General features: G+C 43.4%; 1 protein-coding gene across 2 annotated transcripts in view; it reads right to left on the reverse strand.

Annotated features, from left to right (window-relative positions):
* The window catches only part of LOC126191081 (Bardet-Biedl syndrome 4 protein), a 117,677-nt gene that overhangs the window by 58,630 nt on the left and 40,175 nt on the right, over positions 1-18,872 (reverse strand). For both annotated transcript variants that reach the window (XM_049931800.1, XM_049931801.1), the window contains one exon: positions 15,741-15,894. In XM_049931800.1, the coding sequence (XP_049787757.1) occupies positions 15,741-15,894 (154 nt within the window). The remainder of the gene's footprint in view (positions 1-15,740; positions 15,895-18,872) is intronic.

The following is an 18,872-nucleotide window of genomic DNA, read 5'->3' on the forward strand; positions in this document are numbered from 1 at the left end:
GAGATGGACTGTGTATACCACACAGAGCTCTGAAAAGCACTGACAGAATTTGAGCATATGAAAATTGAAAAGCCTGTGTCACCAGATATAGAGGGTGGCCTGACAGAGGGTGAAGAGCTCTGTTGTAAAAATCAAGCAATGTTCTTGATGAAGGCATGCCTGACACTACAACCAGTCTTAAAGCCATCAATGTACAGAGAGGTGCTATCACTAAGTTGCATGCAAGGATCAACTTACAGTGACAGATCAAATTCAGCGTAGTGTCCATAGAAAGCGAATGAAGTCCAAGATAAACATGGGCTGTCACATAAAATCAAGGCAGTGAACAGTTCACACCCACTGGGAACTTGGAAGGTAGTGTGAAGTTAAGTTTCTGAAGCAGTAGTTGAGAGTGAACTCTGGGAGGTAACAGAGAAGAAGGGCCTGCCCCACTGTGTCAAGGGCAGTCAAGGGAGGCATCAGAGAAGAAGGTGTAGGACGGGTGGTGGGGCATGGCTGACAAACAGCATGTGTATCCACTGAGGAAGACATCATACCAATATGACAGTGGCAGTTCAGCAGCTTCTGAATAGACTCTCTCAACGAGGCTAATGTAAAGGGTACCAGAGGTCAAACATGTTCCACAATGGTGGATTTTGTTAAGACTGTATAAGATGGATGGATGTGAAGATGAAAAAACGAAATAGACATAGGGTAGTTTTGAATGGACAAGGGATCAGTACAAATGGAGGAGGGTGGTGGTTTGATCCGCTCCCAAGGAAGTACCGTTTAAGACACGTAGGACATTGAGGGACAAGGTACAGCGTGGAGGCAGGTAAGACACATAGGAGGACCAAGAATTTTCCTGTCCAGCATGAGCCCTAGGAGTTTCATATGCTCAGTGAATGGAAGAGCAACAGGTCCAAGGCGTAAAGACAGTGGTAGAAACCTGTTGCACTGCCAGAAATTCATAAAACGGTTTTGTCAGTGGAAAAGTAAAAGTCATTGTCGATGCTCCATGAGTAAAGATGATCAAGGCATTGCTGAAGATGGCACTCAAGGAGGTAGGTCTGTGGTATATTGCAACAGGTCGCAAAGTCATCAATGGAAAGGGAGCCAGAGATGCCTGGCGGGAAATCGTCCATGATAGGGTCAATGGCTATAGCAAAGAAGATTATGTTTCGTTTTAGGGCACAAAAACCACTAGTTTTCCTCCTGGATAAACGTGTTCAAGAAGGCTGAGCCCACACGTACCCAAAAAACTCTGTACTTTAAAAATTCCTGAAGGAAATGGGACAGGTGGCCATGGAGGCCCCACATGTATAGGCCCCACACGTATAGAGTACGGAAGATACCAGTTCTCCAGCGGGTGTTGTAGGCTTCCTCCAAATCCAAAAACACAGCCACAGTCTGGTATTTCTGCAGAAAACTGTTCATAACATGGGCTGACAAAGTGATGAGATGGTCCATTGCAGAATGGCGCACTCAAAATCCACACCGTGCAATGGCTAGTAAATTGTGAGACTCGAGCCACCATATCAGCTGACCATGAATAAAACTTTCCATCACCTTGCAAACACAGCTGGTGAGAGAGATAGGGCAGCAGCTAGAAGGAAGGTGTTTGTCCTTACTAGACGTAAGTAGGGGTATTACAGTGGCTTCATGCCAGCATCTGGGAAATGTGCCATATGCACAAATGCAACTGTTTATTTGTTTGTTTTGTTTTAGGGTACAAAAACCACTAGTTTCATATGTGCTCATGTCAAAACTGTAGAACACCAATCGACAGAAGTGAAGACAGTTAAAAACAGGGACATGGAGAAAGGTCTATAAACCACGCCATAAAGAAACGGAGGTCCAGAACTAAAAATTAAATGGCCTTCACCATATTGCTACAACGAATAAATAGTAAAATGTGGTTGACAGCTCATGTGTCATTCACTAAAACAGCCAATAACTCAGAAGGCAAACATAAATGAAAGGTAAGTGGTTAAAGGAAGGGCACTCCATCACGAAATGATGGACCGTCAAAAGTTGAGTGCAATGTGAAAAGAAGTGGTGGGGGACCACCACTCAACAAATGACGATGGCTAAAAAGACAATGCGCAATACGCAGCCTAGTTAAAATGACCTCCTCATGGTGACACAGTCAAGAGGAGGTCGTCCAAGCTGCTGGGAGGGACTCAATAACATGGACCTTGTCACCATGAAGGGAGGACCAGTGGTGATGCCAAAGTGACACCACCTGCTGACAGATGGCTACAAGGAGAACATCAGAGGGAATGTACGAACTAGCGGGCTGATGAAGGACTACAGCCTTGGCAGCAACATCAGCGGCCTCATTTCCTGTCAGACTGACATGACCGGCAACCCACATGAACATCATATGGGCTCCATCAAGAGTGAGAAAGTGACAGCTTTCCTGGACCCATTGCACTAAGGGATGGACAGTGTACAGCACACAGAGGCTTTGAAGGGCAGTGAGTGAGTCTGAGCAGATGACACAATTGTAAAGCCTGTGTTGCCGGATGTACTGCATGGCCTAATACAGGGCAAAGAGCTCTGCTGTAAATACTGAGCAATGTTCCGAAACCAATACTGAAAAAACGTCAATGCCAATGACAATGGCACACCTGACACCACGGTCAGTCAAAGAGCCATCAGTTCGATGTGAAAGAGCCATCAGTTCGATGTGATGGTCATGAAACTGAAGGCAAAAGGGAGAGGCTGGAGTGGTGTCCTTAGCAAGCGAATGAAGGCCAAAGTGAACACAGGCTGACACACAAAGCCAAGGCAGTGAAGGGTTTGCACCCACCGAAAAGTTGAAAGTAGCGTGAAGTTAAGCTGCCTGAGAGAGAACTGAAAGCAAACTCGAGGAGGTAACAGAGAAGAAGGACGTGCCCCATATTGACGATCAAAGTAGTCATTGAAGAAAGAGGTATAGGATATGTGGCTATGCATGGCAGACAAGCCACATGCATATCTGCTGAGAAGAAAGTCAAGGACGTAGGACAGTGATAGTTTGGCAGCTTCTGAATACTGGGCTAGTGTAAAAGGCACCAGTGGCCAAACAGATGCCACAATGGTGGATAGTATTGAGGCAGCGTAAAAGGGACGGACATCCAGATGCATAAACGAAACACCCATAGTACAGTTCCGAATGGACAAGGGACCGGTACAAATGGAGGAGGGTGATTCGATCTGTGATCTACACATCAGGAAGTACCATTGAGGACACTTAGGACACTAAGGGACTGCATATAGTGGGCTGCTGCGTAAGACGTGTGGGAGGACTATGAAAGTTTCCTATCAAGCATGAGCCCATGAATTTCTTAGTTTCAATGAACGGAAGAGCAACAGACCCAAGACGTATAGATGGCGGAAGAAACCAATTGCACCACCAGAAATTCACACAAACAGTTTTGTCAGTGGAGAAACGAAACCCATTGTTGATGCTCCATGAGTAAAGATAATCAAGACACCTCTGAAGATGCCGCTCAATGAGATATATCTGTGGAGAACAGCAATGGATGGCAAAATCATCAACGAAAAGAGAGCTGTAGATGCCCAGTAGGAGACAGGTCATTATAGGGTTAACGGCGACAGCAAAGAGAACAACACTCAGGACAGAACCCTGAGGCACATCATTTTCCAGAATAAAGGTGTCCAACAAGGCAGAACCCACATATACCTTGAAAACTCGGTCTTTTAAAAATTCCTGAAAAACAGAAGTCCCATGTGCAGATAGTACAAAAGATACCAGTCCTCTAGCAAGTGTTGTAGGCTTTCTCCAAACCAAAAAACACGACCACAGTCTGAGATTTCCACAGAAAACCATTCATGACATGGGTGGACAAATTGACAAAGTGGTCAACTGCAGAACAGTGGACTCGAAATCCACACTGTGCAGTGGATAGTAAATTGCGAGTCTCAAGCTACCATACCAGCTCGACATAAATCATACATTCCATCACCTCGCAAACAGACCTGATGAGAGAAATGGGGCAGTAGCTACAAGGAAGATGTTTGTCCTTACCAGGTTTAGGTATGGGTATGACAGTGGCTCCATGCCATCGTCTGGGAAACATGCCCTCTGCCTATATATGGTTGTACGTATTAAGCAGGAAGTGCTTGCCTGCAGCATCTGAATGTGAACATCGTCTGGCTCTGGAGTGGAGAATCGGGATGAAGTGAGAGCATGATCTAGCTTCCTCATAGAAAAGGCAGCATTGTAGTACTCATGATTCTTAGAAGAGAAGGGTATTGCCCAAGCCTCCTCCCTTCGTTTCTGATGGAGAAGGGCAGGGCAACAGTGGGAGGAGCTCAAAATCTCCGCAAAATGGCGACCCAACGTGTTGGAGATAGCAATAGGGTCCACGATGACATCATCTGCTACTGTCGGGCCAGAAATTAGGGAATGGATCTTGGTCTCAGAGATCCGTCGGAAGTTGGCCCACATGATGGAAGAAGGAGCGTAACTGTTAAAAGAACTAGTGAATGAAATCCAGCTAGCTTTTTTGCTATCCCGAAGAATGTGACAACACTGTGCACAATACTGTTTATAATGAACACTGTTTGCCATCATAGGATGATGGTTAAAAACACAGTGAGCACGTCTGTGTTTGAATTGTGTTGCAGCGTGCCTCAGTCCTCAAAGGAACCAGAACACGGCATAGTAAAGAGGAAGTGCAAGGAATGGAACATTCTCTGATGGTACGGATAACATTTGTAAAATATTCTACCTGGTCATCACAACTGCAGAAATGTTGCTCGTTGACCTTCACCAGGGAGGAGTAAAACCTGTAGTCAGCCTTAGTAAGCTGCCATTTTGGTGTGCACATTGGTGGGGAAGGAGTCAGCAAATGGACAGCACATGGGAAATGGTCACTTGTGTATGTGTCAGAGAGAACGGACCACTCAAGACAATGGGCAAAGCTGGGCAGTGCAGAAGGATACGTCCAAATGGGAACATGAGTACTCCTGTGTCAAGGCAGAAGAGGTTAAGTTGATTGGGGAGATCAGCCAAGAGGGCACCTCTCTGATAGGTTCTGGGAGAATCCCTAAGGAGATGGAGCACATTTAAGTCGCCGAGCAGCAGAAAGGGGTGAGGTAGCTACCCAATAAGCTGGTGGAAGTCTGCCCTGATGACATCGTATGACGGAGGGATGTAAATGGTATAAAGGGAAAAGGTCAAGTGAGGAAGGAAAATGTATGCAACAGCTTGAAGGTGGGTAGTCAGGGAGAAGGGCTGACTATGAACATCATGTCGTATGAGCAGCATGACTCCCCCATCAGATGGAATGCCATCCTCAGGGGGAAGGTCAAAATGAACTGGGAAGAAATGTGAGAGCTCAAAGCAGTCATGGGACGGAATTTTTTTTCCTGAGAACAAGTCGATACTGTGATTCTAAGAGTAGCCATAAATCCTCTTTGTTGGATCAAAGACTGTGAATGTTCCATTGGAGGAGATTCATGATGAGGAAAAAATGAAGGGATGTCACCTCAGCAGCTGCCGAGTGCCAGCCTTCAAAGAGTTGCTGCTGCAGGGCATGGAGGCAGGAGGGTCCTGCTCCGTGATATCTACAGAAGTGTCGGCATTCTCCTTCTGTTGGTCTGCAGAGTCCAGGGCAGAAAAAAAGTTGATGGTGTGCACCAACGACATGGAGGTTGGCTAGACAAGGGTATCATGTGGTGATAACATTGAAGAGGATCTCCAAGTCTGTGAAGGAGAAGACCGTTTGCATTTGTTTGACTTCTTGGAGTGTTTCCAGTTGGCAGAGAAAGACTCAGATGTTGGTTAGCTGGAGGGACTTAGAAAGTCTTCATGTGAATATTCCTTCTGTTCTTTCCAGCTTGCCAATTGTGTAGCTGGTGACTTCACACTGTGAGCCAAAAGTTTGGTGGTGTGTTGCACAGCTGGAGGAGGAGACGGGGACACCACTGTGATGCTGAGTGACTTCACAACCACGGTGCTAAATTTGAGGTTGCATGTCTGCATGGCCACATCCTTTGTGGAGCGAAATGTAGCAAGAACAGTACTGTAGGTGTGAGATGGTAGAACGCAGGGTTTCCAATGAGCCAACAACTTGTGAGCGACTGGATAAGGCACTTTTTCCTTCATCCAGATCTCCTGGACAGCCCGCTCATTGAGATACATGGAGCAATCGCAGGAGGATGCGGCATGGTCGCCATTGCTGTTGATGCAGTGGGAGGAGGAGGCAGACAATCACCCTTGTGAGCACTGCTACCACAGGTTACACATTTGACCAGGTGTCGACATGACTCTCAATTGTGGCTGTAACAATGACCCTGGTAGCAGCACATCGGGTTCAGAATATACAGTCTGACTGTGATACTTCATAACCTCCTTTGATCTTTGATGAAAGAACCAGTCTATCAAAGGTGAGCAAGAGAGTATGTGTGGGCACTAAGGAGGCATCTACTTTTTTCATCACCCGATGGATTGCTATATACCCTGATTAGAGAGGTACATTCGGATTTCAGCCTCGGCCAGACCATTGAGCAGCCTAGTGTAAATAACACCACAGGACGAATTCAGCGTTTGATGGACCTCAATACAAACAGAACACCCATGGAGGAATGAAGGTGCAAACAGCTGTAGTGCTTGAAAATCTGAAGTAGTCTCCAAAAGCAAAGTGCCACTGTGTAAATGAGAACAGGATTTCACAGGGCCAGCAATTACATCAACACCTTTCTGAATAACAAACTGATTTACTGGAGTGAAGGACTGACCGTATTCAGTATGTGAAGCCACGAGGAACCATGGTGCAGCTAGGACGATCTTTGAATAGTTAGCCTCATTCCGTTTATGTTTCGTAACTACTGACTGTGAAGATGATTGGTCCATTGTGAGAAAATCCCCCATGACTGCCAGATGGTGTGCTCCTTCCAAATGGGGGCCTTTTCCAGAAGAGGGCACACCCACCTTAGATGACCTCAGGTCACACCTCCCAAACAGCTGACAGAGGGACCAATCAGCAATTTGAGAACTTATCAGCTCAAGTAATCAAGCCTCCCTGGGCCTGGCCTGTACCAGGGAGTACGTGCGAACCCTACCTGTTGGCCTGTGGCTGGGAATTATGCGTTACCCGGTCACTTGTTACACATCAGACTCGTGGGCCGGCCTTCAGGAGTGCGCAGGGAGAAAGAAGAAAAAGAGGAACCTCAAATGCCAAAGTGGAGGAACAGTAGGAGAAGGTGAACAAAGAAAGGAAAAAGGAATGAAAAACAGTGGAGAGTATTATGATATTAACTACTGAAAGCGCAGAATACATTTACAAAAATAGCCCTGACATGTTCCCCAAGGAAGGGGAAAAAGAACAAGAGGATAGACACGCAGCACGGAAGGGGAAAAAATGCTGCAAAGGCTTGGGCCCCATGGTAGTCAAGCACGAACTCGCTAAAGAGTGGCGAGCCCCTGGGGAGGCACAACTGTGATTGTATGAAGGAGAAAGTACTTGCCGGCAAGTGAAAGGTGTTACAACATCTGAATATGAAAATGGTTTGGACCTGGGGAGGAAGATCGGAGGGAAGTAAGAGCATGGTCTAGCTCCCTCATAGCAATGGCAGCAGTGTGGCATTCACAATCCTGAGAGGACGAGGATATCACCAGAGTCTCCACTCATTTCTGAGGGAGGAAGGTGTGGTGATAGTGGGTGGAGCTCGAAATGTCTGCAAAATATTGGTCCAAGGTGTTGGAGATAGCAGTAGGGTCCACAATAACATCACCTGCTATGGTCAGGCCAGAAATTGGGGAATGGACCTTGGTTCCAGTGAGCTGACGGAGGTTGCCCCACATGACAGAAGAGAGACTGAAACTGCTAAAAGAATGTGCAAATGAAATCCAGCTAGATTTTTTGCTCTCCTGAAGAATTCAATGGCACTACGCACATAACTGTTTATAAAAAAAGACTGTTCACCATAGTAGGATGATGGCTAAAAGCATGGAGAGCACATTCCTGCATGCAAATCACATCGCGGCATGCCTCAGTTCACGACGGGACCGGGACACAACACGGTAAAGATGAAGTTTCGAGGTATGGAATGTCCTGCAGTCATAAGGATAACATTCATAAGGTACTCTACCTGGTCATCACAACTGAACAAACGTTCGTCGAAGGTCGCCAGGGAGGAGTAAAGGTTTCAGTAAGCCTTAGAAAGCTGCCAATTGGATTTACATGCAGGTGGGGCAAGAGTCAGCAAATGGATAGCACATGGGAAATGGTCGCTCACGTATGTGTCGGAGAGAAAGGACCACTTGAGACAATGGGGAAGCTTGGCAGTGCAGAGTGGTAGGTCCAAATGGGAACAGGAATGCATGGAGTCTGTAAGGAACATGGGTGCTCCAGCATTAAGGCACATGAGGTTGAGTCGATTGAAAAGGTCACCCAAGAGTTTCCCAAGTGTGCTGGTATGTGTGGCTATAGCGAGGTCATTGGCATGGCAAAACTTTTTGCTGGTAGTGTTTGGTGTGTCACTGGTACACAGTTGAAGAGAATCTGTCCTTGGAGAAGCCCATTTTTTATGGTAAATAACTTACTCTGTTTTGTCCAACACTAACCCTGAAGTAATGGTTGGTTAACATACTGCCCGCAAGTTTTGTCAGTTTCTGCTTGGGAGATGATTTTTAGTTTCACCAGTAGTCCAGCTAGCCACACAGTATCACATGCTGCTAACAGATCAACAAAGGCCATTAATGTATTTAGTTTCTTTTGGAATTGAGCCTCAATGTAGGCAGTCAAGGCTAAAACCTGTTCATAGCAGCTGCGCTGGCTTCTGAAGCCAGCCTGATATGCTGGAGTTATATTATTTATTATTCCTTGAATTCTGCTACGGGTAAGTCACTCCATTAGTTTGAAGGATGTGCTTAGCAGTGCAACTGGGTTGAAACTTGAGGGGCCCTCTACTTGCTTTTCGCACTTGAGGATTGTTAGTGTTATGTGCAATTTTGAACTGTTGAGCTACTTTTCCAGACTTGAGTGCATCACTGTAGAACCTCTTCACCCAAGTTCTTCCATGTTCCCCAGCACAGTCCGTTTTATAAATTAATGTAATATGCCATACAGTCCTGCTTCTTACCACAATTTTGCTGTGTTGATAGCCTCATTTATCTCTCTTTCATTAAAGGAATCTGATAAGGTGGTGTTATCATGAAGGTAGCTATTTCTTCATTCAGTTCATTCTTTATCTTTTCTTTAGTGGTTGTGTCCATAGAGACCTTCTTAGCTCTTGATCCGATGAGTAATGCTAGTTCTGGTGGTGTTTTCTTTGGCTGCTGACAGCAAACATTCATTGCAGTTCCAAGTTTCCTTAATAATGTCCATGCCTTTCTGCTTGAATGAATGAAATTTAAACTGGAAGTCAAGTCCATCCATTTCCACTTTCTGGCTTCATTCAGTGCTCTAGGGTTTTCAGTCTGTTGGTATTCTGCATATATGTTTTTTATTGTGTCATCCCAGCAAGGGATGTAATGTTTCCTGAGCCCTCGTGGTACATTGCATTTGGATGCACCAATGATGACTCTCACAAATCTCTTGTAGCTTTCTACTTTTGGGGCTATCCAACATAGGTTGCTGTCAACCTCCAGTGTACTGATCCCAGTTAACTTTCCTGGAACCCATCTTTGCTTGTTAGTGGAATTTATTACAGGTATCTCAAGCCCTGTATTTATTATTGTAGGGTGGTGCTGGCTTCTTTGGAAGCTTTTTAAGACTTTTCTGGTATGACTCAAAGGAAGTGTGTTTTAATCAGTGGAGAGAAAGCACAGGTCAGGTTTGGTACCAGTCTGCCACCTATCAGAACCAAAGGTTTTCATTTCTTTGGCATCATAACTAATACTAAGTTTTTTTTCCCTTCTACCTGTTCTACTAGTTGCTCTCCATTATCGTCATCGTTTTATAACCTCAAGTGGCATGACAGCTGTTGAAATCACCTACGTATATACATGGCTGAGGTACAGAGGGTAAGACTGGAGTGGCGACTGGATATTCAGTGGTTTGTAGACTGAAACAACAGTTAAGCCACTCAGCTCCAGATAGATTACTTCAGTGCCATTTATCTCCCTTAAATCAGGGAGCTTATATGATAGAGCCATGTACTGATGATGGCAGGTATCCTACCATCTTGAACCTCCAATCTGCAGTGCAGAAGTGCATTGACAAATGCAGGTACTAGGGCTGACACTAGAAACATCGGTTTGTGTAGCAGCATTGGTTTTCTGGACTGGCTGTTTGAGAATGGAAGCAAAGGAGGCAACAAAAATGGGTAGCTGCATGGCCTACTAGATCTTTTTGGTTTCTCTATAAGGGATGAACTTTGTTGTTTTTATCTCCTGGTTCTTCCTTTCTTCAAGCAGTCTCTACTCAAGACTGTGTGATCCTCAGAGCTGCTGACACACTTTGGAGGAGATGAACAACCAACTCCTTTGTGGGTGGCCTTACCATAGTTGCAACAAGTGGTTTCTCCTTTACAACTGAGAATAGTGTGCCCAAAGCACTGGCACTTGAAACAGTACACTGGGTTGCAGAAATAAGGCCACATGCTTAGGCAAAGCAAATCTATCATGACATGGTCTGGAAGTTTTGTGCTGTTAAATGTAGAATAAATGAGTCTGGTCTGATCAGATTGCCATCCACCCTTTTCATTATGTTTGGCATGTCAACAATGCCTTCTTTGGCCCACTCAGCTTTCAGTTCTTGCCTCAGAATCTCAATCAGATCCCTGCAAGGCACAACACCTTTGCTGTAGTTCAAGGTATTGAGCAGTTCAGTTTCTATTGCATACTCCCCAAGTATTGAGTTTTCTGGAAGTTCTTTACTTGTTGGAAACCAACAGTTACTACCAACAGCATTCCACAACACAATTGTCTGATTGACTTTCTGGTGGTTTTTTTACTTGTTGGAAATTAAAAGTTTCTACCAAGTGTTTCAGTGCACAATCACTTGACAGATTTTAAATTCACTGCAATTCCCTGTAAACCTTTTTGAATGTAAAAAGGGAAACTTTGTCGAAGATGCCTTCCTCTTAACAATTATAAAATGCATTCTGACCAGCAGCATGCGTTCTGTTACCATTAACGTAAGTACTCTGAAAGATCCCTGAGTCAGGAGGATGGGCCACATAAGCCCTATTGCTGGATTGGGTGCTGATTCCCATTCAACTGGGAGTGAAAGAATTTAATTTTGAGGGTTCCATCTTGGTCACATGAGCAGCTAGGGAAATACAGGTCTGCTCAGACAGAGCCCTGCTTGTCTGAGTAAGCTTTAACAACTGAAGAACGGCAGGTTACCACTAACAAATGTTCCATCCCCACAGCCATGCACCTCATACCTTGATATTTAGGGCTTTTTATAGAGGTTTTTTCCTTCCTCATGGTCCAGGCAGACAAGCCAAGATGCCCATTGCCTATGACACAGAACGTCCCTCTGCCACACCATATAGTGGTCCCTGAAGCATGTCCGTAGCTCATGGCGACAGAGGATTGGCAGCACTTACCAGTCCCCACCTCAGGAATCCTGGGATTGCCAAATCCATACCCACCAAATGAATGCTCAGCCCCTGAGGGAAAAGTGGCATACTATCACAAGTTTATTCCCAGAGTGGATACTATCGCCCACCCTTCTTATCTACTGCTTTGGAAAAGTGCTCCTGTTGTTTAGTGTGCACCCTGTGAGCATTCCTTGGTGTGGCTTAAGGATAATCTTCACGCTGTAAAATGTCCTGCAAAATTTCAACCTGGCCACAGAGACATCCCAGTACAAGGTAGGGGTTGTCCTGGCCCATCACCATTCAGATGGCATTGAATCAACTGCCTTTGTGTTGAAAACACTCAGATCGGCCCAGTGACATTATTCTCAGGTGGGAAAAGAAGCTCTTGCTCCACAATTTAAAAAAAATTCATGTGTTGCTGTATGGTGCAAAAATTTCATTTAATTGTTGACCATAAGCCCTTGGTTTCTCTGTTTAACCTATTGGTGTTCTTACTGGACAAAGCTGCTTATCGTCTGCAGTGATAGACTTTATTCTTATCCTGGTACAATTTCGAAATCCATTTCTGTCCCACATCACAACATGCAAACATGGATGCTCTTTCCCTGCTCACCATGTGCCCTGATCACTCGTCTGACCAGGAGTGACTGCTTGGTTTTCAACTAGATGCAGAGGTGAGGCACATGGTGAATGGCTCCCCATCACCAGTTCCCATACTGCTCTGCTACAATGGAGGATCCAGTGCTCTGGGAGGTAATATGCAGCACACAACATAGGTTATCCAACTATCTATTGGGCTGGGCATTGAACCCACTTTGGAATTTTATGAGTTGCACCACCACCTCTCCCTCTTGGAGACCGATGACCGTAGCAGTCTGGTCCCTTCAATCCCACAACCTCCCTCTTGGATGGCGTTATTTTCCCGTCGATCAAAGGATTTACTCCCTGCATTGTGATTACAGCTGCTCTGTGGCAGGAGACCCTCTGTTTATTACACGAGGGTCAATGAGGGGGTCTTTCACACAAAACTGTCGGCGTGCTGCCATGTGCTTCTGTCGGGCAGCAATCCAGAGGTGGAACACTTTGTTGTAGCCTGCTGCAAGTGTTTGGGTCAGCAGGCATTACCAAGCAATGCTTTTTTGCCATGGATGGCCCCTACACAGCCCTAGGAAAAAATCCACTAACATTTTTCCAGTCCTTTTTAGACACTCCCTGGTCATTAGCAATTGATGCTTTTTTTCATTTTCCTTATGTTGTTCATCATTCGTCTGTGACAGCAGATGCATGCCAAGGTCCTGGTGAAGATATTCAACACAGAAGGCTTGCCTTGCATTACAGTTTCAGACAATGGTCCTCAGTTTGTGGCACAATCCTTCGAGTACCTGCGTACACACAATGGCATTTGCCACATCACAGTGCCATCTTTCCATCCGCAGTCGAATGGTGGGGCAGAATGCCTTGTCCAAACATTTAAGAAACAGATGTGTACATACGTAGAAAATTTCCCAGCCAATAAGGCCCTCACATTTATTTTTTAAGCTCTTACAAAGCGACACCAATTGGTGCCAGGAATCCCACTGAGCTCCTGCATTGCTGTCAGCCACAGACACTACTCAACCTCTTGCTGCCAGGCAGGCATGTCCCAGTGGCACCAGTTTTGCCAACATCACAGTTGGCACACCACTCTATGCCAGGGTATTTGGACAGTGCCCACCCCAGATTCAAGTCCTCATCCACTGCCAGCACGGTCACCTCATCCTCACAGTTCGCACCAATGTATGCTATCGGAACCAGCTGCTCCCTGAGATGGGCACAAGATCCCCTCCTCAGTCCCGATGCCCCATTCTTTGTCAGCCGTGGACACTCTGGGTGTCGAATGGGCCTGGCTGTGCCCGTCTACCCTGACAGTGAGGGATTTGTCAGCACCGATGGCACAATTTGCTTCCCGTTGCCAGTGCCCCTCACTGGGCTGAGCAGGTAACACTGTCAGTAGGGATGGCAGCTGGGTCTCTATCACCAGAAACTCTCCACTGCAGTCCATCATCATCACTATGTATGCAAGGTTCCCTTGTCATAGACTCTGACATCCATATGGCTCCTGCCCCCTGCTGCCAGTCCTGTGCACTTTCATTTGTACTCGCTGGTCCTGGCAGATCGGGAACTTCTTGTGCCTTTGTCTCCCGCCCCTGGCACCACTACAGATGCCACAGATGTGTCTTCAGTCACAACATTATAGACAGTGACACCTGATCTTACACCCCACAAGGAAGGAGACGTGTAGTAACTCACCAATTATTACACCTACTGTTCATAGCATACACATAAGTCAGGTCACTATGACAAATGGAGTGCACACTGGCATTCAAACAGTGTGCCCACAACTACACGAAGTGGCCCCTAGAAGCAGTTTAATCAAGGACTGCCGTCACCAGGTCTGCTGTGCAGCACTACACAAGCGACACCTGATGTGGGTAGTGACTTTATGAGGGTCCAAGAAATTGTATCTCTTTTACAGCTTTGTTTCCTTGTGTTCCCAGTTAGAACACATACCATGTAACTTTTGTCAAGGATATGTATTACGAATACGAATTTGGCCATACATAAATTCAGCTACTATCACTGCTAATTCCTCAATGCAGAAGCTACATATTAACTTTTTGCATTATAAATGGCCACTAATAAACTCACTTTCACAGTCTGGCACTCCGCACTGTGATGTGGCATGGTACTAATGTTTTGTCTGGCAACCTCACCATTTGATGGAACATTGCTGTCCCACGACACAATGTATCTTCGATATCCAATACCAATCTGTCTTTAGAACAGTGAGTTGCAGACCGTGATCACACAATGTACACAAACAACATTTGTTGGCTGTTTGGAAACAGGGACCTACATGGTGCCCAGACTCGCGCATCTCACACTACAATCGCCTGCACCATTTTGAGGCTTCTCTTATTTTATTTCCTTTACTTTATTCCATTTTTGAACATTTGCTTTGCATTTCTTTGTCATTACAATTTTATGCTTAGCTACAGTTAAGAGTATTTGTTTCCTTTAACATCCATCTCTTATCCAAGAAAAATATAATTCCTCTATGCAAAATTGTTAGTGTGCACAATTATTTACTTGATATTTCTTGACAGCCACACATTTCACAAAACAAAGACAAATGTCTGCAGATTATGCCTTACAATATCACACAAAACAATTAAACAACATAGTTTTTGAGGGACACTCGAGTAACAAATACAATGGAGCCTGCTACTACTACTACTCCAAAAACACTCTCCTTCATCATGGATTTCCACAGGATGGCCCTATCCAAGTACCCATACAGCAGTTTTGTCTTTTACTGTGTTAATTTTGCATTTGTAAATGTTTCATTTTCTTTATGAAAGCAGTTGTTTTTCTTCATCTTTCCTGTTTCATCTTTCTTCTGAGTTCTTTAACCCTAGCAATATGAGTGCATTTTGCATAACATGTACTACCAAAAAGGGGTGGGGGATTGCTTTATGCTAAAAAAATTCATTAACTGTCATTGACACAACATACTTTTTAAAGGCATGTAGATGTGTAAGAAAGGTCCTGAATCTCAAAATTTGAATATGCCATTTGCTGTTGAAAGTCATGCTCACCACTAATCCTTAAATTTTTGGGTTAAGTTTTTCTGAAAAATTTGAAATAGTTGTGGAATCTGGTATAAGAAACCATTAAAAGCAATAAACATTTTTTTAAAAAAATTTTACAATATGAAGTAACAATATTATCAAAAGGAAAGTTGCTACTCACCATATAGCAGCGATGCTGAGTTGCATATAGCCAACTGAAGCCACACAGAGGCTGCAGTCATGTGTGAGTGAGTTGCATTTGTGTTAGTGAGTGTGTGAGTGTGAGTGTGAGTGTGAGTGTGTGTGTGTGTGTGTGTGTGTGTGTGTGATCTATTTTCAACAAAGTCCTTGTTGACTGAAAGCTTTAATTGTAACAGTCTTTTTGTTGTGCCTATATGCAACTCAGCATTTCCACTATATGGTGAGCAGCAATTTCTTTCCCTAACATTGTTACATTCCATCCTGGATTTTCCGTTGTTTGATTTAAAATATATAGAACATGGTTAGATTCTGATACTGATATTGCGAGGTTAATGCTTTTTTTTTAAAAAAAAATTTTTACGGCTCAGATCACTAAAGACTGCATCCAAACAAAAGAGATTCGCCCAATAACATGAACATCATACAAATTACGGTACTTACCTGCATTATAGAACCCATTGCCAACAATGCCTTTGCTGAAGATGGGTTATGTGCTAAAGCGGAACCCAACTTCTCAAATGCTTTTTGATACTCCCTAAGTTTCATGTAAAGTAAACCAAGAGTTGTAGCAAGGTCAGAATTTTCTGGGTATATGCTGAAAAACAATTAACAATTTTTCAGCACATTAATTATATTGTTACAAGGAATGACAAAACATATTTGCCAAGATTAAACATCACAGTTACAAAACATACTGAGGGTTTATGAAATCTAAGTATCGATAACAGAATTCCCCATGACATTGTTTAATGAAAATTTTAATACAGGCGCTCAGAAAACATAAATCACAACACTTAGATCTTGACTGAAATCATTATAAATGAAATAAATAACATTGGTGCTGGTCCTCTGTACTTTTCTGCCCTTCTCATTAGAAAATTCAGTCATTTGTAATGGCATCTGAGAGGCTAGATAATAAAAGCACTGTACTCATATCTACAAAACATTAGTATGTCACTAAGAACTCCTTCACAGCTAAATCCACTCACTTCCAGATATTCCAACTGCAGCATTAACTTTTAGGCAATTTATTTCATAATTGCATCGTCATCTGGTCCAAAGCTCAGAATGTGAAATGAGGAGGATTACCTGGGTTGGCATACAACTGCGTGTCAGACAGCAGTAAATAGACTACCCCCAGAATTTAATGTTCATAAAATTATATTTTATGTCATGGCGTCAGTTTCAAGCAGTAATTATTATTTTCAGCTGTCTGTCACTATTATTTACCACACTGTAGGAAAAGACAGACTGCTACTTACTGTAAAGAAAAACATTAAGTTGCGCACGTGCACACACACACACACATACACACACACACACAACAACAACAACAACAACACACAGATCATTATACATGCTAGCAAGCATACATAACCACCAACTCCAGCATCTCGGGTCGAGATATGCATGAGATGTGCTTGCTTGTGAGCATGAATGGTGCGATATTTCTCTTTTACTGATGAAGGCTCTGGCCGAAAACTTTATGTAAGTGTCTTTTAATTGTGCCTATCTGCAACTTACATGTCTTCTTTACAAAAAGAAGCAATCTGTCTTTTCCTGCATTGTTGATATTCCTACCTGGAGTTTCCAATGTTTGATTTTGACATTATTATTTTCATCTGTTACACTGTCAGAATAAATGAGGGGGTGTTAATGATTAATGAACGAGTCCATGAATCAAATTATGTAATCATGTAGTCAGTCACATATAAGGCATGAAATGCTTAATGTAAAATAGCCAGTTTAGCTATTTTGAAAACTAAATATTTATTTCTGTACTTAATATAAGTAAAGAGGGGTTTGTTTGAGTTTCTTTGCTTTTTGAAAAATACATATTATGGCATATGACTACATTAAATTTGATGTTGAGGATTGATCAAGGAAGGAATTTTGCATGTTGTTCAAGAATAGCTACAAAACTGATTGGCTACAGCCAATTGGAGAGGAGAACTAATGTGCATTTTGGAAGCAGGAGACATTTGAATATGCTAGATGTACAGATTCAGCTCAGTGCTCTAGTTGTTTTGCATTAAATATCCTAATATGAATTTTGCTGAGAAACTGAGTAGTTCAGAGTGTGTGTCGTCTTCAGTCCAAAGAGTGGTTTGATGCAGCTCTCCATGCTACTCTATCCTGTGCAAGCCTCTACATCTCCGAGTAACTACTGCAACCTACATTCTTATGAATCTGCTTACTATATTCATCTCTTGGTATCCCTCCATGATTTTTACTCCCCCCCCCCCCCTCCCCCTGCCCTCCAGTACTATACTGGTGATCCCTTGATGCCTCAGAATGTGTAATGCCGAACGATACCCTCTTCTAAACAGGGCGTGCAACGAATTTCTCTTCTCGCAAATTCTAATTAGTACCTCCTCATCAGTTATATATCTACCCATCTAATCTTCAGCATTCTTCTGTAGCACCACATTTTAAATGCTTCTATTCTCTTCTTGTCTAAGCTATTGATAGTCCATGTTCCACTTCCATACATGGCTACACTCCATACAAATACTTTCAGAAAAGACTTCCTGACACTTAAATCTATACTTGATGTTAACAAATTTCTCTTCTTCAGAAAAGCTTTTCTTCTCATTGCAAGTCTACATTTTATATTCTCCCAACCTCAACTGTCATTAGTTATTTTGCTTACCAAACAGGAAAGCTCATCTCCTACTTTAAGTGTCTTGTTTCCTAATCTAATTCCCTCAGCATCACCTGATTTAATTTGACTACATTCCATTATCCTTGTTTTGCTTTTATTGATGGTCATCTTATATCCTCTTTTCAAGACACTGTCTATTCTGTTCCTGCTGTTCCAAGTCCTTTGCTGTCTCTGACAAAATAATGTCAGCAGCAAACCACAAAGTTTTTATTTCTTATTCTTGGACTTTAGTTCCCACTCCAAATTTTTCTTTTGTTTCCTTTACTGCTTGCCCAATAAACAGACTGAATAACATCAGGAATAGGTTATAACCCTGACTCACTGCATTCTCAACCATTGCTTCCCTTTCATGCCCCTCGACTGTTATAACTGCCATCTCGTTTCTGTACAAATTATAAACAGGATTTTGCTCCCTGTATTTTAACCCTGCCACCTTTAGAATTTGGAAGGGAGTACTCCAGTCAACATTTCACAAGGTTTTTCTAAGCCTACGACTTCTATAAGCATAGGTTTTTCTTTTCTTAACCTAATTTCTATGAGAAGTTGTAAGGTCAGTATTGTATCATGTGTTCCTACATTTACCTTGAACCCAAACTGATCTTCCCTGAGGTCGGCTTGAACCAGTTTTTCGATCCTTCTGTCAAGGACTCATGTTAGTATTTTACAACAGTGAGTTATTGAACTGATAATTTGGTAATTTTCACACCTGTCAGCTCCTGTTTTCTTTTAAACTGGAATTATTATATTCTTCTTGAAGTCCGAGAGTATTTCATCTTTCTCATACATCTTGCTCACCAGATGGAAGAGTTTTGTTATGGTTGCTCTTCCAAGGCTATCAGTACCTCTAACGGAATGGTGTCTACGACTGGGGCCTTGTTTCAACTTAAGTCTTTCAGTGCTTTGTCAAA

The sequence above is a fragment of the Schistocerca cancellata genome, chromosome 6, assembly GCF_023864275.1.
Source record: "Schistocerca cancellata isolate TAMUIC-IGC-003103 chromosome 6, iqSchCanc2.1, whole genome shotgun sequence".
NCBI classification, from domain to species: Eukaryota; Metazoa; Arthropoda; class Insecta; order Orthoptera; family Acrididae; genus Schistocerca; species Schistocerca cancellata.